This window comes from Calonectris borealis, chromosome 8 (assembly GCF_964195595.1).
Source record: "Calonectris borealis chromosome 8, bCalBor7.hap1.2, whole genome shotgun sequence".
NCBI lineage: Eukaryota > Metazoa > Chordata > Aves > Procellariiformes > Procellariidae > Calonectris > Calonectris borealis.
This window is the reverse complement of record NC_134319.1, coordinates 21,611,185-21,634,252: the sequence shown is the minus strand read 5'-3', so window position 1 is coordinate 21,634,252 and position 23,068 is coordinate 21,611,185. Positions and strand designations below refer to the sequence as shown.

The 23,068-nt window shown below is 39.4% G+C and overlaps 2 protein-coding genes across 3 annotated transcripts in view; one reads left to right on the top strand and one right to left on the bottom strand.

Moving 5' to 3' along the window:
- PLPPR5 (phospholipid phosphatase related 5) overlaps positions 1 to 23,068 on the top strand; it is a 206,582-nt gene that overhangs the window by 48,229 nt on the left and 135,285 nt on the right. The window contains exon 1 of one of the 2 annotated variants that reach the window (XM_075156380.1): positions 20,505 to 20,703. The exons of the other annotated variant lie outside the window; for it this stretch is intronic. The gene's annotated coding sequence lies outside the window, so the exon portion shown is untranslated. Of the gene's footprint in view, positions 1 to 20,504; positions 20,704 to 23,068 lie in introns of those variants that run through there. 2 annotated transcript variants of the gene reach the window in all.
- PLPPR4 (phospholipid phosphatase related 4) overlaps positions 15,753 to 23,068 on the bottom strand; it is a 34,296-nt gene continuing 26,980 nt past the window's right edge. The window contains exons 6-7 of the mRNA XM_075156381.1: positions 22,675 to 22,848; positions 15,753 to 20,646 (exon numbers count right to left, since the gene is read on the bottom strand). Coding sequence (XP_075012482.1) covers positions 19,309 to 20,646; positions 22,675 to 22,848 — 1,512 coding nt within the window. The 3' untranslated portion in view covers positions 15,753 to 19,308. The remainder of the gene's footprint in view (positions 20,647 to 22,674; positions 22,849 to 23,068) is intronic.

Below are 23,068 nucleotides of genomic sequence, written 5' to 3'. Positions count from 1 at the left end.
TTTGACTTCACTGGACTTTGAATCAGACCTTCTTTGATGCTGAGTTACTTACTTTTATTTTGAGATTTGAGGATTTCCACATGATCTCTCAGTACTCCTCATGGTTTCATTCTTACAGCTGGAATGGTTGGTGTTGATTTAGCACAGCCAAATTATCATGAATCATGACTCAAACCCGGATGCGTAAGAGTGGAATCATGTTTTTAAAAGAGCAAACTCCTACCCTCCTACTTGACCAATGTAAAGTGACTCGGGCAAGAGGAAGAAACATTTTGTAGTTTTGGATTTTAATGTTAGATGTTTCTTTCTTGGGTATTGGCTTTAGTAATTGCTAAATTCCATCTGATAGAAATGACAAATAGTTTTGTTTTCCAGCTGACAATTCCTTCATTGTTTCTAGTTTAAAAACCTGAGTACTTTATGCATGAAAGAGAATTAAGATTCCTTTCTTTAAACTGTAGTGACATCTTTAAAAGCGTCAAGAAAGTTGAAAATAGAAATAGTGCGGCTGACTTCAATAAGCATAACCCAAGAGAAGTAGAATAAAAACATAATAGCATAATAGTTATTACTGCTTAGTAGATATCTATGCTACAGTAACCCCTAGAAGTCTTGATAAGACTCATGGACTCGTTGTACAAATACAAGACAGACTCTGCTCATACTTGCTCAGAATCTAAGGACTTAACTGCAAAGGGATTAAACTTACACTGAAGTTTCTGTGCCTTTGCAGAGCCCCTGCCTATGCACAGAGTTCCCCTGGTGGAAACCCAGCTGCAGGGTCAGAGTTCCATGGCTCACAAGCAAATCCAAGTGCAAATGTAAGGCTTGACACAGACAAATCAAATGCAGGTAACTCTGGAGAGTTCAGCAATGCTAATGAGCAATGCCAAAATACTGGCCGTGTGATGCATCTATATATTATCGTTATATGAATGGGAAATTAGTCTCTATCCATCTGATGCTTCAGATGCTGCTGCTGCTTGTCTTACTATACTTCAGGGCTCATTTTCTCATATTTATTGTGTCTCACTGCATAATGTTGAATGTATTTTGTTTATTTTTTCTTTACCATAAATGCCAGAACTAGACATTATTTCATAGGTGTTTGCTTTTGCAGGCAACCTAGACTTGAAGACCTACAGGGTTTTAAGCTGGCAGATTTCTTGCAAGTGTCACAGGAGGAGTGGGTAGGGAAAAGAAGGGGATGATGCTAAGTCCAGAAGTTTCTGCCCAGTTCACTTGGTTTTTTACCTTTTACTTTAAACTTTTGCCATGTGCCAATATCTTTTTGCACTGCCAGTTAAAGCTGCTGTTCTTGTCTTCTCTGTATAGTGGGTTATAGTGATTTCTTCAGCAGAATTCAGAACTCTGAATTAGGTAAATTCCCTAAGGCTTTTCAGTGTTAGCTGATGATCTGCTGAGGTTAGTTCTGCATCTCCTTTTTTTTTTTTTTTTTTAATTGGGAGAGTGAAAACCACCATTAAGTTGATGAGTAATGGCTTGAAAAAGCATGGCACTAAGTTCCTAAATGGTGAGGAAATAAGACAACTCAGACTGTGGGGTTCAGTGGCAGGAAGTCACTGTGTGGCCAGTAGTACAGGATTTTTTTTTTAAACGATTATACCAAGTACAGCCTACATTACACCTGTGTGAGAGGTAAGCCTCTGAACTGTAGAAGAGAAACTAAATCTGAGAAGACCCTGTAAACAGCAAGTCTCATAGCTTGCTCTTCTTGTTTATTATGTATATATGATGTATATAGTGGTATAATGATCCTTTTTTAGCTCACCACTGTGCTGCAAGGATCAAATAATTATGCTACACCAGTGCTTTGAAGATGCAATGTGCTATAGACATTGCTATGTGGAATTCGTCTGCTTTCATATGTGGCAGTGTGCTCCTATCAGGCAGTGTGCCCGTTTTTTCGGTATTTTTATTTCTAGGGTTTATCTAGAACAAGCCTAGGGATGCAGAGGAATTTTACACTGTGCTCCTCAAGGGCAGACAGGTATTTAGGTAGTTACTTTGGTAAGCATTAAGTTTTCGCTCTTTTGAAGGAGGATGTAGACATTAAGATTTCTTCAGCTGGGGAGCAATAGCACAAATAGGGCAGCCTTTCTGCCATCACTGAGTAGAAATGGATATTGTGGCAGAGATGTCTGATACCAATACCACAGTGAAGTTTGGGTGAAGTGAGGAAATAAGTTTGAGATTGGTGCTAAAATTAGCAAATGTGGGATGGAGATGTCAAGTCTAGAGTCGTTGCACTTCTCTGTAAATAATTTAATCCTGAAGTAACGTCTTCTGTCTGAAAATAGTTAATTGGCTATTTTATAGCAGCAGACTAACCTATTCAGAAATAGACAAGTTTGGTTTTTTTACTTTGTGGTAGGTGACTCTATACTCCTTATCAATGTGTGTATCTGTATGCTGAAATTAGAGTATCTAGACTCTTAATGAAATGTATCCTGAATAATTTTCCACCTTTTGACTTTCTCAGAAGGAGTTTAGAAACATAAGGTGGAAGAGTTGCTAATATAAGTGAAAGAACAGATGAAATTTTAGTTATGTAAAACTGTCTCAAGTTATTAGCTCTTATGCTAAGGGGGAAATCAGTTCAGTGCAGGCCAGGCTTGGAGACCTCTTGTAGCCAGTTGGTGCTAAGCAGATATTGAGAGTCTTGTTGACCCCCCTGTATGAGGACATTCAGACAGTTGAAAAAGCCATGCCAGGAACTGTATTTTGGTTTTGTTTTATAACTAGAGATACTAACAGAGTAAAGCTTTTGCTGTTGAAGGATTGTAATTGCAATAATTGCAATAACTTTATATGGAAGTCCAGGACTGAATCTTAAATGGGAGATTGGCTTTGGAACAGGGAATTTGGAACACAGAGATAAAACAGCCTTTGAAGATAAAACAGCTTCTGAAGAAACGGATGGGAAATCTATTTCAGCTTTGTAGATGTCAATATTCTCCCTCACTTTAAAATAAACCTTACCGCAAATCTACATGAAAAAAGTCCTGTTTTGAGTTTGAAAGTGTATTTAAGAAATAATTTGGTACCTGCTTCTCTTCACTGAAGACATGGGTGATTTAACTCCTCTACAAGTCCTCAGGCAAACTACTTTGGCAAAATCATGCTTGTCACTTTAACAGTAATATATTTATGGCTGAAGTATTCCTCTGCCTTTGCCTATACAAAGCCCTCTACACGTCAGTGTGATTGTGTTAATGTAAACAAGAGTAGAATCTACCTCATTCTTGATTTAATAGGAAATGCTGAATTGCCTAACAGGAATTTTTTCCTCTCTCTCCTTCCCCACTATCCTGCTAGTAAATTAAGAAATTTGCATGAAAGAATGTAAAGAGTAGCCTCATCAGCTGTAGTGAAATAAGATACTCTTGAGATTTCCTATATTACTGGAAGAAAGGATTGTTAAACCAGAATTGGTAAGAAACTCTTTGCACTGGAAAACAAAACACCACTACGAAAGCTTAGTACTGAATAAGAAGACAGAACTAACCAGTTATAGGCAGTAATATGGCATCCAAGAACAGGTCTCTGTCAGGAGTAAAATTACAGAATCTTGATCATATTAGTGTGGGCATAATTATATAAGAATTCCCATGGATTGCAATAATGTTACTTGCATGTACAAATATTTGGTCTGTTAGGCTGCTAGTGGAGTGGTTCCTGTACAAAGATTGCATCTGGGCTTTTGGCTTTGTCATAAGACAATGATGGGGATTTTAACAAAATCCACTTCTTTTGCATGAGATGTGTATGTTTGGCCTAGTGCTGTAACAATACAGTTTTAGGGGTCCTGAGAGTATTAGCATTCAGCTATGCCTTTCTGTTACTGATGGAACACAGTGAGATGGATTTTATTCGATGGGATTTTTCATGTTCTCCCTCTCCAAAACAGCAGAGTTATGGCCTTATGGCCCCAGGACCAGGAAGTATTAGCCAAGTAATTAATAACAGCAGCTGTGAATGACACAAAAATAAGTTGGCAAATAATGTTCTCAGGGACAATACCTTTTAGTTCTGAGAGCAAATTGAGCCAGTTTGTCTTTTTATCCTTGTTACTTTCTTTATATTTATGTGGAAACACAGACCATTTTACAAATGAATTTCCTTTGCAGTGCTGCCTCATCCTGAGCACTGGAACTTGGACTTCACTCTCCTTCCTCCTTCCCACGAAGTAACTTCTTTTTCTGCATTCTTGCTGTGCCAGTTATCCAACCAATTGGTCCCTTTCATGGAATCATAGAATCATATAATAGTTTGCATTGGAAGGGACCTTTAAAGGTCATCTAGTCCACCCCGCCTGCTGTGGGCAGGGAAAACTTCAGCTATCAGATTGATCTAGATTTCCTCTATCAGCCAGCCGTGTATTCTCCTTTGTCATTCTGGGATGCCACCTGTTACCTGTGCCTGCCACCTGTTGTCACGTTTCTTCCACAAGGTGAAGTTCAGGCTAAGATGTGCCTTGCAGATTTCCCATGCAGTCAGCTATATTGTCTCCTTCTCTGCTCTTTCCTAGTATTTCCTCATTTGAAGTCTATTTCCTGTTTCTAGTCTGTAGCCTTAAAGGACAAGGGAGCAAAAATGGGCCAGAGTCCTCTTAAAAATGCCCATGCAAAAGCTCCTGTTGCTGAATTCACAGTACCCAGCACAGTGAGTCTTAGGAACCTGTATTTTTGAAAGGTTATATGTTATTTCAGCTCAAACTGATTTCTTAACAAACATGGAACAGAAGCCACTAAAATGTGAAAGGAAGAAATTCTGGAACACATTTATTTTCTTCAGTGTAGTTTGATCCTGTTCACATTTATTTCAGTGGTTTTAGATCAGGCCCTATTGCTAATTTCTGTTCCATTCAGTTTCCCTGGTAACGTTTTATTTTTAGCATCATTATTCTTCAGAGATCTGGCATGGAGGGTTCATTTTGAATATGAACTATTATAATTTTATTTTAAATGTTTCATTTCATGGGCAAAAATGGAAAAAAAGAAAACCAAACGCCTAAGCTGTTCCACAAAATATCTATAAATATCTGAAAAATGTGGCCATATCGCATGGTTAAAACCTTTGTTACTTTTTTCCCTCCCCATGGATTCAGTGGAAGATTTTTGGAAGACAGGTTGTTATGCATTCATGTATTTTTAAATCTCTTAAAAATCATTACCCTTTTGTACACTAGAGGTGTGTTATTCTGATTGTTCAGATCTGCTATCATAGCAGGCCCCAAACTGTCAGCAGCACAGTGATTCTAAAAATAATTGGTCTGGCGGAAAAGGAGAAATACTTCTTTCATTCATCTTCAGCACTAGTCACCTTCTCTCCCTGCAAATTGGCAGGACAGAAGTAAAGAAGCTTGGAGACTGTATCTGTTTCCATTCCTAGGTTCTATTTAATGACATATACTTGTATAGTCATCCGAGTGGCTTGCCTAAAAATTCTTCAGTCTTTATAAGCAATGAGACTATCTGAAATTCTTAGTTTGGAGATTCCAGCAATCATTACATAATGGGATTATAGTTGGAGGTTGCAGAATTTTTTTGCTTTTTTCTCCAATATTACCTGCTTGTCCACTTGAAATGGACACGACGACTCTGACTAAAGAATAAGTGTAGCAGTTGATAAGAAATTTTGGTTTTCATATATTAATTTAATGAATTAATTATGATTCATTTTAACCTTTTCTCTCAATTGAGAGAGTGGCCAGCCTCCCTGACAAAAAGCAATGCTTGAGAACTTAGGCTGAATTTAGTGGGAATGAAAATTACTCTACTGAACATTAATAGGGTGCAAAAGTAAAAAAACATACACACAAACAAAAACCCCACAGTCCTATGTCAATATGATGCTTAGAGTTCAGTGATACTACCTCACTGACAAAGAGAAAAATATAAAGTAACATTTTAAAGCTTTCACTATTTTTCAAGGTAGTTTGGATTTAGAGTGCTATTTGCCCATTAACAGATCAAGGACTTTCTGATTATGTCTTTCACTCAAGTTGCATAGGAAAGATGATCTGTCAGAATTTATCAGCAGATGAATAATTATTTATCCTCTTACGCAGGCTCCTATTTACAGTATTTGTCAAGCAAGTTCTCTCCTAGGGAGGGATTATAATATAAGCACTACATGGTGTGATGAAAGCCTTCCCATACCTCAGACTTTGTAATTTCCTTTTATCTGAAATAGTTGCTATAATAAGACGTAAGGTCTAAAAAGCTCTTAGGGTTTTAACTGAAAGTCCTGTGCTATTCAGAAAATGCCTTGGTTACAAGCAGATGCTTCTATTTTCTGGCAATCCTGAAATCAAGGCTCTTCTATAAATGAAAAAGAACCCCGCATTTTCTCTGTTGCTAGGGAAATGGTAAGAGAGAAATAATCCTTCCTCTTACTTGAAGAAATGACCAATTCATGTCATAAAATGTGTCATTCTCAGTATTTTTTAGCTCCATATCTTCGTCTGTCCAAACAATCTTGGCTGAGTCTGAGATAAAATAGTCTGACAAGACTTAGATGATAATTGGCCCAATAAGATCTCATCACTATCTCTCAAGAGGTTAAGTAAAATGATGAGAAAGAGGCTAGTTATGGCCATTGGCCCATCCCAGCAGCCATACCCAAGAGTAGTGCTAATAGGAGTTGATGGGTTGCTTTCTGCCAAATTTACTTGTTCGCTACACACAGACACATTTTTTCACCTCTTACAGTTAGCAGGAATGAAGGCTTTCTAAAAGAAGGAATTACTGGAGCTTACATAGTACAAAGGCTCATACAAATTGCCTGTCAGTTAATTGGATTTGATGGGCAGGAAAGACATACTGGTGAGGGAGAGGGTTAGGACATTTGCTAGGTTCCAGCTAGAACATTTCTCGTTTTGAATTTTAACACTAAGGGGAGAGCTGAAATGCTGCTGCTTTCATTTGTTAGTGTGGGTTAATAATTAGCCCCTGCTTGCATTGATGGTTTTGTTAGTGCTGATTATTTGATCTGCTTTGGAAGACACTCTCCTCTTTTGAAAGCTCCATGTGATGGTACTGCACATTATTTGCACTTCCCTTCTGTAAAATCTTTTTGTCCTTTCTTAGTAGGGAGAGAAGGTATGGAGAACATTAAAAATAGGTACCTTGAAGCAGTATCAGCCTGCCAGAAGTATGTGTCAGTCAGCTTTGTTTCTGTAGACAAAGAGGCATAAAGCTGCCAGTGATTCATACTGCCAATACAGTAGGGCCCAATACTGTCTCAATGGGCTGTATGTTGGGTTATGCAGTACCTTTCCTGGTGTTCTGACTGCTAGCACATAAATGCTTGGCAGAGATTAGCCTCTAGGTTCACTTTTTGACGTACGGCCATCTATATAGGTTACAATCACTATCTTTCTCACTGTGTAATGACAAACACAGGGAGAGATTGTGCTTCCCAGAATATCTGCCATCTAACGAAAAAGAAAAGTAATGATACGGTAAAAGGACGAAATGGGTAAACACAACCTATTTTATGGAGTTGTAGTTTTTGTGAGAAAAGAAGGGAGGGTAGTAGGACATGGCATCAGGGCTATGGTGAGGAGTGCTAGATAGTATAATATTTAAAAAATACCTGGATTTCCACTTTTCTAAGAGCATTAAAGGAGAATGGAAGAAACTGAAGACAGGAAAGGTTTCCAGACCTTGTTGTGTTCCCCTCTTGTCCTTGTTCTCTTGCTTGTCAGCAATTTCCATGCTGGTTAATCACTGACCCCTGCCACTACTACCCCACGTTTGTCATTTCCCAGGCTCTTATTGCTAACAATTTTCAAAGTGTAAAGCCTCACACAGACTACTTATGCTGGAACAAGGAGAGCCGGGGCTGTGCTGAGCCTGTGTGAATCCATGTGTTCTACATAGTCATAGTAAGGATAGTGCATTTGGTTTCTTACTGGCAGTTATCAAATAATTCTGGTCATTTCAAGGGAATGTTTCTTTTTATTTTTTAATCTTTTAAAAATTAATTTAATCCACCCATCAATCATATATGTGTCCATGTGTTCTATGTTTTGACATTATGTCATGTCAGGATTGCTTACCTGGGCAGAGCTGTAAGTGGTAGCAGCAGCTAGAAGATTCGCTGTTAGATTTCAAGATATGAGGTTATTTAATCTTGGGTTGAATTGACATTTCCCCCAGATTTATCTGGTTCCAGTCAACTCAGTGGAATTCAGATCCTGAAAACACTGAGTGATTATGTTAGCTAACATACGGAATTGCAGAAATTTTTAACATCCACTGTGATAGTTAAAGGATCTTGTTCATTATAACTGGGTCTTCACTGTCCCAAGAGCCACCTTTTTTTTAAGGTGATGTAGATGACAGTTTGAAAAGAAACAGCATACAATATACAAATTTTCTGTCCTTTTGTCTCACCCTCTTAATTAGCACTCATTACTCTGGTATATACCAAGCACTCTCAAGGAGTAAAACAAGGCCAACCCAAACGGAAGAGTTTTCTTTCTTAAGACTCCTTTCAGGCAGTTAGGAGCAGAAGACTCATAGATTTGAACTTTGCGTTCAATGGAGAGACAACGTAGTCAACAGAGATGTGGCATAATACGTTCCCAGAGACCAACACTGCTGAGCCAAAAGGCAGTCCTTTTCTCAGCAAGGTGAAGTGTCACCAGAATCAACTACATGCTCAGCAAAACGTCTAAAACTATGTATTGCTTCCATATTTGGAAAGTATATGTCTTCTTAAAAAGATGTAGATGGAAAGTACTTTCAACACTTTTATGCTTAACATGATAGATCTGTGATACTCATATCCAGAGGCTTCTGCTTGCATAGGTTGTTCGATGGTATTGGCACCAGAGATGTGTAAACATTGCAAATATCTGAACTTCTGGATTAATAGCTTCTTAATTCAATTGAATTTCCTGTTCTGGAAAGATGAAAGATCTTTTCATTAATGCAGGAAACAATTACTGCAGTTTACATAAGGTCAATTCATGCTTTTTAATACAAAGCAGCATTACTGTGTAAGCTGCTGCCACTGAGTATCATTATGCAGTGAAATCCATGTAGGAGTGCATTTGAACGGAACACAACATTTATTTTCGTCTCACAGATGAGAGCAAAACTGAATAATTTTCAAACATCATTTTTTTCCCATTTAAGTGATATCATCAGAATTCTACCAGGAACTGGCAGTACTCAGTAAAGATTAATACAGATGCAGGAGATTATAAAATCTACCAAATGTCATCTTTGTGCCTTAAATATAATACACATAACTGATATTACATCTCTCCCTGTAAGTTATTATACTACTAATTTCTTTCATGTAGTCAAATCCTTTTAAGGAAGTGAGAATCAGGTGGGCTCAGAATTCAGTGTATCAGCTATGTATCAATGCTAAACTGTCTGGATAATCTAATGCTGCATGGTGCCATAATTTTAAAGCAGAAATACATTTGCACTTCACTATAGGTACTGACTACACAGAAATAACATTTCAGCCTTGAACTGCTGTGATTATAATTTTTTCTGAAAGTAAACTTTAAAGTTCAGTTTCTGCAGTGATTTAGACAGTGGCTTGTTTTTATTTGTTCACAGAGATCATTGATTCCACATAAAGCAGTTGCACTTTAGGTGAAACAGGCTGGTAGGTCTTTACAAGACTGGTACAAGACTGGCTATAACAGAAGATGAGATGTGCAGTGTTCTAGTGTGTGGTTGTGGCAGTTGGATTCCTTATGTACATAAGAAAGTACCATCGATTAGAATAGGAGACATGGTCTTGCATTAGAAATATGGAATTTGAACTTCATTCTGTGGGAAATAGGTGCAAAAACTGCACAAGTAAAGCACCCTGTAACTGCTATAGGGGTATTGCCTGCATAAGAAATGAAGGATCAGGCACTATAGCTTTTTTCATTTTTCTGAGGATGCAAAGCACTCTGGACATCAGATTAAAGTTTCTGAATGATATTTAATCCTTAATTTTTTAGGGTTTTTCATCTCCAGTTTTCCACTAGTTATTAAGTCCTGTTAGAAAGTATGACAAGTCTGTGCAGCTATGTTGTTTTACATAAAATAATGAATCATCATGTATCTGTTTCAGATTTTAAATTCTTATTGAACAAAGCAAGTTAGATGCAGTTCATGGTATACTGCTGATCCATGGTTTGTCCTTAGTGTAGCAATGATGCAGTATATCTAGCAGCTACACTTGTTTCTATGGCAGCAGATCTTTTGCCATGTCTCTCTACAGGTTTTTCATTATAACAACAAACCGTTAAGCAGGTCTAACACTGCTTAATGGCACACAACTGCTACTGCCCAACTCCGCCATCCTTGCTAAAAATCCACTCTGTGAGCTTGACCTGGCAATATGCTCCTCCCACGAGTTCTGAAGTATTTCAGTTGTGTTAGTTCCATGTCCAGTGTTGAATTAGGGAATCATAGAATCATTAAGGTTGAAAAAGACCTCTAAGATCATCGTGTCCAACTGTCAGCCCAACACCACCATGCCCACTAAACCGTGTCCCTAAGCGCCACATCTACACGTCTTTTACATACTTTAAATAAAGTGGTTGGTGACTAAACTACTTCCCTGGGCAGCCTGTTCCAATGCTTGACCATTCTTTCAGTAAAGAAATTTTTCTTAATATCCAACCTAAACCTCCCTTGGCCTAACTTGAGGCTATTTGCTCTTGTCCTATTGCTAGTTACTTGGGAGAAGAGACCAACACCCACCTCGCTACAACCTCCTTTCAGGTAGTTGTAGAGCACAATGAGGTCTCCCCTCAGCCTCCTCTTCTCCAGGCTGAATAGTCCCAGTTCCCTCAGCTGCTGCTCATAAGACTTGTTCTCCAGACTCTTCACCAGCTTCCTTGCCCTTCTCTGGACACGCTCCAGCACCTCAATGTCCTTCCTGTAGTGAGGGGCCCAAAACTGAACACAGTATTCGAGGTGCGGCCTCACCAGTGCCGAGTACAGGGGCACGATCACCTCTCTGCTCCTGCTGGCCACACTGTTTCTGATACAGGCCAGGATGCCATTGGCCTTCTTGGCCACCTGGGCACACTGCTGGCTCATGTTCAGCCGGCTGTCAACCAGCACCCCCAGGTCCTTTTCCTCTGGGCAGATTTCCAGCCGCTCTTCCCCAAGCCTGTAGCGTTGCCTGGGGTTGTTGTGACCCAAGTGCGGGACCCGATACTTGGCCTTGTTGAATCTCATACATTTGGCCTCGGCCCATCGATCCAATCTGTCCAGGTCCCTCTGCAGAGCCTTCCTACCCTCCAGCAGATCAACACTCCCAGCTTGGTGTCGTCTGCAAACTTACTGAGGCAGCACTCAATCCCCTCATTCAGATCATTGATAAAGATCTTGAACAGGACCGGCCCCAAAACTGAGCCCTGGGGAACACTGCTCGTGACCAGCTGCCAACTGGATTTAACTTCATTCACCACAACTCTCTGGGCCTAACTGTCCAGCCAGTTTTTTACCCAGCGAAGAGTGCACCTGTCTAAGCCATGAGCTGCCATAAGCTACTCTTCTTCCTTGTTGTAATTTTCCAAATTTTTAATCTTGAATCTCATGAAGTATTCATGTAGCTTTTCTGTCACTTCACAGATGATTTAAAATATGCTTTCATCCATTCCTTTGGTTCCTCCTCTGCCCCCTCCCAATGACAAGAGCTCGGGGGGGGCTTTGTAAACTAGGCACATTTTGTATCTTAATTATGGAGGAAATTAATTGTTTTACAGTGACCCAGTCTTCAATTATTTGATGAATAATTGAAGAGGGATTAAGAAAGCACTGATTGTACTAGCTATCTGTCTACTCCACTTGATAAACATTGTGTACGAATTTACAAATTATGATTTTGTGCTTTGTTAAGTGCTGCTTAATCTTCCATTTTGGAAAGCGCCATCAACTTTCCCCTGACCCATTGTTATAACTTTCTCCTGACTCATTTTCTTTTCTTGGATAAGTTATAAGATTTTTTTTTTGCTAACTTGTATCTGAATTCTTTTACTTGCATCATAGATAAGGTTAGCGAAGGGAGGAGTCTTTCATTAACCTCATTAAAAATGAAAGCATTTTAAGAAACCTTTTCCAATGGTCTGCCTTGGTTTAGCAATTAGGTAAGTCTGCAATCTGTTAGGCATGCAGAGCTCATAGCACTTTAATTTTGTATTACCAAGCAGAATGTGATATATAAAGTCTTAGCTGTCTTGATCATTTAAACCACATGCTTCTCTTCCATTTTTCTGTTCATTATTAAAAAATGGGAACTTCATTGTCTCTGGTAATAAACCAAGGCATTAATTCGGCATCAGAACCATGGTAGTTCTCAGGAAACTAAAACCTGGAAGTGGCCAAAGCCTACAACTATTCCCCTGCCAGGCTGGCGCACTGTCAGTGTTGGGAGATATAGGTTGCTGGAACCACTTCTGTGAAAACTCTCCACTCTGATAAGAGTGAAGATAATTGTCTCAGACTATACTGAAAGATGAGAAGTACCAGAGGAGACTGCAACTGATACCATGTAGAGGTTTTAGCTAATACGTCTTTTGGGCCTGGAAACAGATTTTCAGCCCCTGCTAATGCTCTGCTAAGAAAAGTGTACACCTGGCACTCTGCTAAGTATCCACACCTCTTCTGGTCTAAAGCAAACAAATTCCAGGGTGACTGTGCCTCAGGGCGAATTATGTAGCTCAGGCAATGAACATCACATGAATATGTATATGAAAGAACACCAAAAGAAAGCATACTGAAGATATTTGATAAACATAGACTGTGCTAATTGAAAAAACATTATAGCTAGTTTTAGGGAAAATTCAAATACTATTGTTTGCAAAGCATTGATTATATTGTCATATACTTTACAAGTAAAAATGAGAAAAGCTATTGCTCCCAATTGTGTGATGTTATTCTCTTAGCAGAGCTAGTTTTCTGGCCCCAGTACAGTGTAGGAACAGACATTGTCATCAACAAGCTCAATTTGAAGCAAGAACAGAAATAGGAAAAGAATCAAATTCTGTTGATCACATCGCACCCAGATATGCTCCAGTCTCCTCTGAATGATTTGGTGAGAGAGCAGAGCTTTCCCTTATGCATCATTTAGTAGCTGCAGAGACTTGACAGATCCACAAATCCCCATGACTCATTTCTCTCTGAGCATCACTGGAAAAGTAATACAGTTGGAAAAAGCTGAATGACAGTTGGCCTTTGAAGGTAGGAAGATTTTTCGGGGGGGGGAAGAAAAAAAGAAAAAAAAAGGTTGGGGTTTTTTTTTTCCCCTCTCAAACATAAGAGGTGCTTTCTAGGTCTGAGCAGACTTGCTTGAGTTCTGGATTACTTGTCATCTTAACTCTATTTTTTTAGCTGGGATATACTGGTAAAGCCATGGAATGTGCAAGTTTCTCATTATCCTTTATGGCAAACCCCTGGAGGAACATACTTCTTCTACGGGAGGTATAACCAAATGATGTCTTTATGCATATTTGGAATGCCTGAAGAGATTACTGCAGGCAAAGCAGAAAAAATTTAGAGAGAGTATTTGCAGCCTCGCCACAATTTGTTCCTCGATTTAAATTATCTGTTTAGCTTTCTCTTTCTAAAGCCTGGCTTGAACACGTTAACTTTGTGTTACGTGTGCGTGTGTATGCACATGTATGCAGCTGGAGTTCCCTTACTTTAATTTTGAATGTGAGGATGGAGACACTTGGTTTTGTCCAATGCTTGATACGTTCTGTGCTATGAGGTTTGTGAAGAGGTTTTATTCATGATTTTCTGAACCAGGGTTGTAATGCCTTTGAAATGTTCCTGCCAAATTATCTGTGCACTGATCTGTCACATAAAAGGTCTTCATAAATGTATACCAAACTGATTACAGTACAATCTTGTCTTATGTGGCTTCTTATACCAAGACCTCAGAAGCTCTTTTAAAATCCAGCACAAAATAGATTTAAGTTTCAGTTTAATCACTCATACCTTTGAAAACTCCTTTGCATGATTAGATAGTCATCAATCTGGATCACAGTGAGCTCTCTTAATTTAGTGACAGTGTTGCTGTAGCTGGAATGGTCTAGAGAATAAGACAAGGTTTGTCAGTAATTTATCATCTTAGATCAAATTTTATAATATAACGTCTATGTCAAAGGTACCCTTCAGAGGGGGACTTCATTTTTAGCCTAACTTTAGATGTTTAAGATGTGCCTTTTAAAATGTTGGAACTAATTATCTAGGCCCCTTTGTAGTCCATGAAAGGAGCAATTCCCAGAGGAGAACTCATCAGATTTGTATTAGACATCAGCTTTCAGCAAAGTCATACCCTAGCGGGATCTATTTTACTCTCATGCATTCCTTCCCAGGGTCTCTCTGAGCCATATCTGGGCCATCGCTGCTTGTAGCTTTCCCAGGCTACCAAAATGTGCCCTAGAGAGTGGGACACCATAACCTTGGTCCCCAGCCCTCATGCTTCACGCAGCCTCATTCAAGGCAGTCGTCTGCTGCAGCAGATAACCTGCTGTCACACCAGCATCTGCTGCTGGCCAAAGGAGAGGCCTCTCCTGAAACTGGCTACTCATGCAGTGGGGTCAGGACATTATCCAGGCCCAGCCACAAGTAGAGAGGTCCTTCAGTCACCACAGAGGGAGCAGTTATCACAACTGTACGTACGCTTCCCTTTCTCTGAGAGTCAACATACTGTTTTCCGATTCTCTTTTGCCCGAGGGCCCCCATCTTAAATTGTCATGAAAATCCTAGGACAGGGATTGCCATGTAATCCAGATCTGCACCACAGCTTGGGGTAACACCAGTCAAGCCCAGCATGCCTTCGCTGTGAGCACGGCACATGTATGATGTTGTTGTACCACTCAGCAGTGCCATGAGCTGCTCAGTCCCTCCACCACCCCAGCCAAGGCAGGTCACCTGCTAGAAGAACATGCAACTACAAAGTGGCAGCCTGCACAAAGGCCCAGGCACATGTGGGAAAGCTTCTCAGAGTCAGTTTGCTTTTCTGCCATGGTCCTTATTATGCCATTGGCAATGTCCATTAGTCCCTGTGGTCCTTATTATGCCATTGGCAATGTCCATTAGTCCCTGTGGTCCTTATTATGCCATTGGCAATGTCCATTAGTCCCTGTGGTCCTTATTATGCCATTGGCAATGTCTGTGCATGCCTTAGCTACAGCAGTGTCTTCCATCCCAGGCACTTAGGGCCCGGCTGTTGCCCTGTTTCAGGGTGTTTCAAGACAGGCTGGGAGACAGTGTTTGCTGTGACATACCTTGTGTGGTTTCTAGATAAGACAGTGTTTTTGACAGCATGCTACGTGTTGCCAGCAAAGGGTGTATGTCACCTGATGACTCCTGCATCCTAACTTCTTCCCCTGGGGAGAGCCCTTCCTCTCAGGTTTGCTCCTGATATCTGCCCTGTTCTCATTCACAAATCCAAGGTGGGCCTCACCGTGTCCGGCAGCTCAACCCAACACTAACAAGGTGGTTTAGAGGCATTAGGGACTTGGCAATGCAGCCAGTCCTGCAGAATGATCTAGCAGACATGTCCTCACATGGCCTAAAGTTCCCAATTCACTGCTTTCTTTTTTTGTAAAATGTTTTTTGGATAGAGACAAGCTTGTTTCGACACTGTTCCTCATAACTTCTTAAACCTACGCAAGCCTTTGAGGTTTCCCACTGATGACCACTTCGACATGTCATGAGATACCTAATATTGAAAATAGTTTGGGGGGGAATGAGACTTTGCTTCACCACAAAGATGACTGAACATCAATGAGGAATTTTATCTTTATTTTCATGATGTTAGCACAATAAACTCACACAGTAGCATTGATCTGTACTTATTTAACAAAATACATTTATAGCAATTTACAAATTCTTTTCCATTTGAAAACATTGCATAACATTTTATTAAACACAATACTTTATATAGAGAATTCTCATTGAAAAACATATTTTATTTTTGAGTATTTTCTGTTCTCAATAAAGCACAGCCTAACAAAGAAATTCGTGCCTGTTAGCAAGTAAGAAAATCAGAACACTAAGAAGATGTCACCTGTCAATTTATTTGATTAATTTTAAATTAAGGTATCAGTGGAATGTAAACAAAGAGTAATTTTACAAAAGGCTCCTTATCAAATATACATGCAGAGGTCTGAGTTCCAATGTATATATTATTACATTTCTGCTCTCTAATGTAATATAATTTGATAAGCCATTATTAAAAACAGTAGCCTTTGGCACTTTTGAGTAAAAAAGAATATATCAATATTTATGTAAAGAACAAAATTTCAATGATTACACAAGAGCTTTAAAATCTTTTGTTAAGAAATAGGAAACCTTAGGAAAAATATCACACTGCACTTGAAATAGTGCAGCAAGTTTTAGAGTAATAAAAGCAACACATATGCCAATATATATCTGACTAAAACCAAGGAATAAAGAACAAACACTCCCACCAGGAATCCTGCTGTTTCCAAAACAGCTAAATTGCCAGAGGGAACATTTTCTAATCTTTGCTTTATTGCCATTATTCTCCATTTTGATTTTCCATTATTTCCAGGTTCATCTACTTATGTTCTTTTCCCCTGCACTTACAAACTAACAAATGATTGCATCTTATTTCCCTGCATTGATAGGGCAACAGTGATTGTGTCTTACCCATTCCTTTAAAGCTAATCCTACCTGCTTTATCATGTACCTAGACTAAACTAAATTCAAAGGGTTTTGTTCATGACAGTCCAAGTGTCTGTAATTCCTAGGAACCTTGTACAAAATCTGATATTAAATACCAAGGACTAAAGATTCATCCTTTTAAAAAGACAAAACAAATCCCGACTTGTAAATACTAGAGTCTGACTAGAGTCTGAGAACATAATTCTAAAAAATTACTCTCCCCCTCCCCCCCCCCCCGGTATCTATGATTATTTTTCCCAGCTAATGTGCCTTAAAATGTCTTCAACATACTGTGCCTTTAACATACACAATATGCTGCAACCCTACTGGTTAGCTTCTTGTATGTAACCTGCAGAATACTTCCTCCCAATCATCAAATGCATGGTGGGGTTGTCTTTTATTACTAGCAGGAAGAGTGTGGTCATTTCCTTAAGCACCAATACTCTTCCACAGCACTGGGTGATGGGCAGGTGAGGGAAGCATTGTGTGACAGGGTTGGCTAACAGTACCCAGCTAAGCCTGGAGCACCTGGCTTATAACTGGGAAGGTATATAAAGCTTTCCATTGACTCGGAATCCCTTCTTCTACACAGATTAGCGAACACCATCCTCTTGTCAAATTACTTAGGATTGGGGTTGGGTTTGGGATTTTGTTTTGGTTTTGAGGTTTTTTTGTGGGTTTTTTTTGGTGGGGTTTTTTGGGGTTTTTTTGTTGTGGGTTTTTTTTTTTGTCTCTGTGTGTGTTGTGCTATTTATCTTCTTGGCATGGGATGATTCTTTCTTCTACCTGCTACTTGGCTGGGGTAGGGTGGGCTTTTCCTCAGAGTTCTGTTGGTAGGGTCTGTAGACAGGTTCTGACTATGTACTATGTATCTGGTTCTCTGATACCCTAAATCAGAAGAGGACTTAGAGCAAATCACCCCTCTCAAGAAGCCAGAGAACAAACCTGATTGCTACTACCTACTCAGTGAGGGGACTGCTAAGCTGTTCCCTCCCCTTCCTAGCAGAGGAGCTGGGAGGTGTCTGATAGCAGTTCTCTTTCAGGTGCAAATAATCTAGGAGAGAATGAGGAGCTGCACTGGGCGAGCACTGCCCCTGGCTTCCTTCATGTTTAAGTTATTTAAGTCAGAGACAAATGTAATGAGGCATTTCTTCTAGTGTGCCCAGGACATGCTATGCTTGCTCCTTTCAGAGCTTATCCTTTCAACAATTTTTGGCAGTGGAGATTTTTAGCAGGCAAGTTCTTTTGTTATATTTGAAGCTCAATTTACTAAAATAAACCGTGTTCTCTCAGGAGCAGAGACCCTCCGTATTTTTAAGTGGCAGTGGTGGGAAAAAATATAATGCTTAAGAAGGCTCTGGAGGGTGTCTCAAGGAAGGTGAGCAGTAGTAGTGGCACAATGCAACACTCATTCAGTGATTCTACAATACCAAGGCATTCCATTTTTAAAGTGAAGCATAAATCCCCTAAATGATGGTGATTGGGATGAAACTTGTGATTGTTCTTGTGGCATACTAAGCGAGTGAGGTGAATGACTGCTTCTAAGTGTGAGCTATGATATTAATTACTGTCTCCTTGGAAGCTGGTCAGGAAAGTGGCCTTTTATTTACTCATGGCTCACCCTTCACGTTTGCACATCTTGCAGTTATTGGTGTCCTGCATTATATGGTTAAAAACTGATAGAAAAATGGAAGGGTTGCTGAAGGATAGAATAAGAGGTTTAAAAATGTAAAATCTGAATTACTTGTAGTACTTTAAAAGACCCCTTAAAAAACATAATTTAAAACAATTCTACAAGTTAGCCCACTAAGAAGCAGCCTCTTCATTAGTAGCACCTGTTCTTAAACAAATTGAGCAGTAGCAGCGAAACTATTCAAAGTAGATAGTTATTCCATTCTAATGGAATGTCACCCACACATTTTTTGTTGCAGTAGACATCTTAAAGAACTACACAAAACCTTTGCAATCTTTGAATGTGACAGATCCACTATAACAAAGCTGTAAATATTTCCTACACTAAATGAATGCAGCCAGCATCATCATATTATTAGCAATATTACTTTTAAAGTAATTGCACATCAATATGTCATGTGTTTGTAGAGTCTAAATAAGTATGCAATTTTTCAAAACATGTAAAGTTATCATCAGCACCATCCTGTATTAAAGATTTGGTGCAAATTCTGCAAAGGTGAATATATACCACTGATACAGCCTTTGCTGTGAAAAATTCAGTCAATTTTGGACACAAATATAAATAAAATAAAAGGTTGGCACATTCAGGAAATAAAGTGTCTGTGTTCAAGACGATTGTTTTGATTGACATCATCATCCTCAGATAAATGTTTTGAGTCTGAAGAAACAAGTTGCATGAAAATGTTTCACATTAATTAGGTTCTGGCATTGTGCTTTTCCCCCCACCACATGCTTTCCACAGGCTCATGCACATTGCACATCAGCAGTGTTCAACAACAGTTGGGCTGCTGGTCAATAATTTGGCACATCAGCCAAATACTTACAAAGGTAAGTATCAGCTCAAAACAAAGAGAGCAGAACCTGTGTCAAGATGTGTTTACTTTGTGGTGGTACGGACCAGCTGATATGTCTCCTCTCATTCCTTGTATGCTCGTGTGGGGGATGTGCCTTTATAGAAGATGTTTCTGGTGTTCTCTGGACTGCTCCCTCTCTCAGGGATTAAAATGATGTTACCTTTTCTTCGAAGTGTTGAGTCCCGGCTAGAAGAAATGGACAGAGTCTCTGAGCCAATCTCACTTCCCTCCACTGGCGTGACTCTTATCGTAGTGATTCCATGATGGTGATGCTCACTGTTATCTATGTTGCTCCTTTTCCTGTCACCTGACCCATAACTGTCTTTTAAGGAGTCACAGCTCTCAGAGTCTCTGTTAAGATCATTTAGCTCATATGTCTGACGAAGGGTGACTTTTTCAGGACCTTTCCATTTCCATGACCCACTTCCTTCACCTTCTGATGGCATCTGAATTACAGGTCTGTTATTTTCTGGATGGGCCTCAACTCTGACAATGCTACTTGGCTCATGGTCTGTCAAGGTTTTATATCTGATGGCTCCTGTACAGGTGACTGTGCTTCCCTCTGAGCTCTTTGGACTGCCCTGAAGCACTCCTTGCTGCTTAGACATGGCTATTACTTGCATGATTCTTGGCTGGCTATTGCTTCTACATGCAACACTCTTCTCAGCAGCTTTCAGCCATTTAGCTCTAGCTGAACTACTTTTGGGCGATGTGTTCACGTTCTCCTGAGTCTCTTCAGGAATATGCACTAGCTGGGATGAGCCTGGACGTGACTGAATAGAGACCCTTGGCCCACCAGAAAGACCTGAGTTGTTACAACCTGGTACGCTGCCAGGTTGAATTTTCAGGTATTGGCTCGTTGGGCCATGATGATCACCATTTACACCCACTCTGGAAGGTTCTGAGCTTGACCTCATTTCGATAGCCCGTGGCGGTGACTGGCCAGATTCAGTCTCTATTACTTGCAGTGACAACTTTCGACTTTCATTCTTGTTCTTCCACTGGGAAAGCAGCTGTTTGGAACGGGCAGAATCCATTGATGCATGTATTGTTGCATTTCGTCTTGCTGCATCTTCCAAGGATGGTGTGTTGACTCTTGGCAAAGTGTTGCTGAAAGTAACCATATTTTCCTTTCCCATTGGGCTTCGTGGTGTTATTATTTCTACATCAGCATTTGCTCTCTTGATATTAGTCAGAGACCCTGAATCTCTGTGATTTCTATTCAGGATACTTTCTGTACGGTGAGAGACAATGCCATCACTGCTGCTACCATTTTTACCTGGCAGGATTCTGTTGGCATCTTGACTGAGGTCTGTCAAAGATCTTAGAGGTTCTCTGTGAAAATTTGGCTGAAACACATTCTCGTCGCTTGGTAAGAAGTTCCCCACAGCATACAGGCCCTGATATTTGAGCAGAAGCATCAACAATCAGTTATGGAAAAAAAGAGACAGTTTAAGGTATTTTAATTATATTCTTCTGCCTTTAAATGAATATTGAGTGATAGAATTAGTCCAGCTTAACTGACAGGGTATGCTCACTTTCCTTTCCTCACCAGTATATCCTTATTCCAAATTCTGTCCTCAATCTGGTACATCTAGATATGTATGAAGTAGTCTCAGTAGGATAACTAGGGCACATAGTTCATGGCAATAAATAGTTGAGGAGAAGTTTTAGCCTCCTTCAGTTTTCTTCATTTTATAAAGCAACAGATACAGCTGAAGAAAGAATGTTTTGTTACGAAATTAACAAAATAAATATTTGCAGTCTTCCAGGCAAAGCTATTTCACAGCTACACTACTGTCTGCTCTGATTTCCTGAATATTGTTACAGCTTGACTTGTTCTCTGGTCTGTGATTCTGCCCTTTCTACTGCATAATAACCGTGTAATACAATATCTACATGATAGAACAATTTATCAACTTTAAATCAATTGCTTTCCAAGCTGTGCAGAACTGTAACAAGATTTAGTTATACAGTATTTTCTTATTCAACAGACTCACTGTAAAATGCATTTTAAAAAGACTCCACTGAGAGAGAATATTCCATGAAAGGGTCAAACGCCTGACTCAATCACTTAGGATACTTGTTCTTTTCACTCCTTTCAGAGTTATTTGTAGTTTCACGTTATTTCCCCTCCTCTTCTTCTTATTGCTGTGTAGTTTTCAGGGCAGATTTACTGACTACTGGGTATCCAGGACAATGTACTCTCTGATGTATGTTGTCATGCAACAGTATATGGAAAAGACCTAACAAAGAGCATATTTGTTTGTGGATTTCAAACATGGGAACAACAGCTCCATTTATGAGAGTCTACAACAGCTTAATCATTTGAAATAATATTCTCAACAGAGTGCCCTTCTGCTCACAGTGCAATCATAGAAACTGACTTCAGTAGCTTGTGGGGTTTCTATTATCTACGCTGGTTGCTGTTTCTTCTGCCACTGTGAAAGCCATTTTTCCCCCGGTCACCTCTGTAGACTATTTGCATGTACCTTAGATTATCTTATCTTGGAAAAAAGAGGGATAGGATATGAAATTATTTTAGTATTATACTAAAATTCATCATTGGCTTCTCGGGGGTCAAAAACATCCCACTGGCTGTTAAGACTCTTCTGTTCACCTGCCCACACTGGAGCAAAAATGTTGTTCAGCAGAAGTTCCTGATTGCTCACAGGCACCTGGGTTGACACTGTGCTGAAAAGCTAGGGCAGCAGCAGTCATGTTGGAGTCATACTGAGAGCAGCAAGCAAAAGCAAATGCTTGATGAGCTTCCTACTGACAGATACAAACAGGCCTATCCTACATACTCCCTTACAGGACCCTTCCAAGACGCTCCATCTGTTTCAACCCAGTACAGAGGAAAAGCATAGGAAAAACCTGGCTTGGGCGCCCTATTTCCCCTGCATCATTTCCCCAAGAGCTCCAAAGAATCACAAGGGTGTAATATTGCCTTTGATTTCTTGCAGGTTCAGCAATTTACTCAGCTGAGTTGCTGCATATTAATTCAACCATTTTTTTGAGATCATAAAGCTAACGTTGGCCATATAAACTCAGGATGGCAACAAATACCAATTAATACAATAATTTGCTTGCATTATGCTTGTAAGTAAGTGTGGAGTAGAAAATATGAGTATCTTTAAGTATTTAATGAAGCACATAATGTCAGAGCTGTTTCTGTGTACAATACCAGATGATACCACTTTTTGTACTGTTATGGTACTTTAAATTGAAATACATATTTGCTTTTTCCTGTTTATTTTTAAAGTGATTACCCCTACCATCATCATCTTCAACACATTTTGACTATATTTTTAATTATGACATGTGACCATGATGAAAGGTTTTCATAAAAAATATCAGTACTCTTATTACAGCCTTATCAGTTTTATTCGCTAAAATTTAACTACATTTACCAATATTATATTTACCAAATAGAGAGCAATTCCTCCTCCTATGAGAAAGCCACAGTAAACATCAACTGGATGATTCTTATACTGGGTGATACGAGTCAGACCACATATAATTCCACAGATGATAAAAGCAAAGACCAGGAGTGGTTTCAGAAGTTTTGAGGAGTCTGTTAATGTAGAATTGAAGTACATCTTGAAAAAAGAAAGAAATGAAGAAGCAGTTGAAGAAACTTAAATTGACTTAAGAGGCTATTAATTTCTCGCGTTCAATGTTTCTTTCACACTTAGATCACTATTACACAGTAATATTGCAAATAATCAGTTTAATTTTATTTTACAGCCCTGTTAAAATTCGCTCACTTACTGTAGGAAGATCTGAAATCTCAAGGAATGGATTTCCAAAAACATAGGC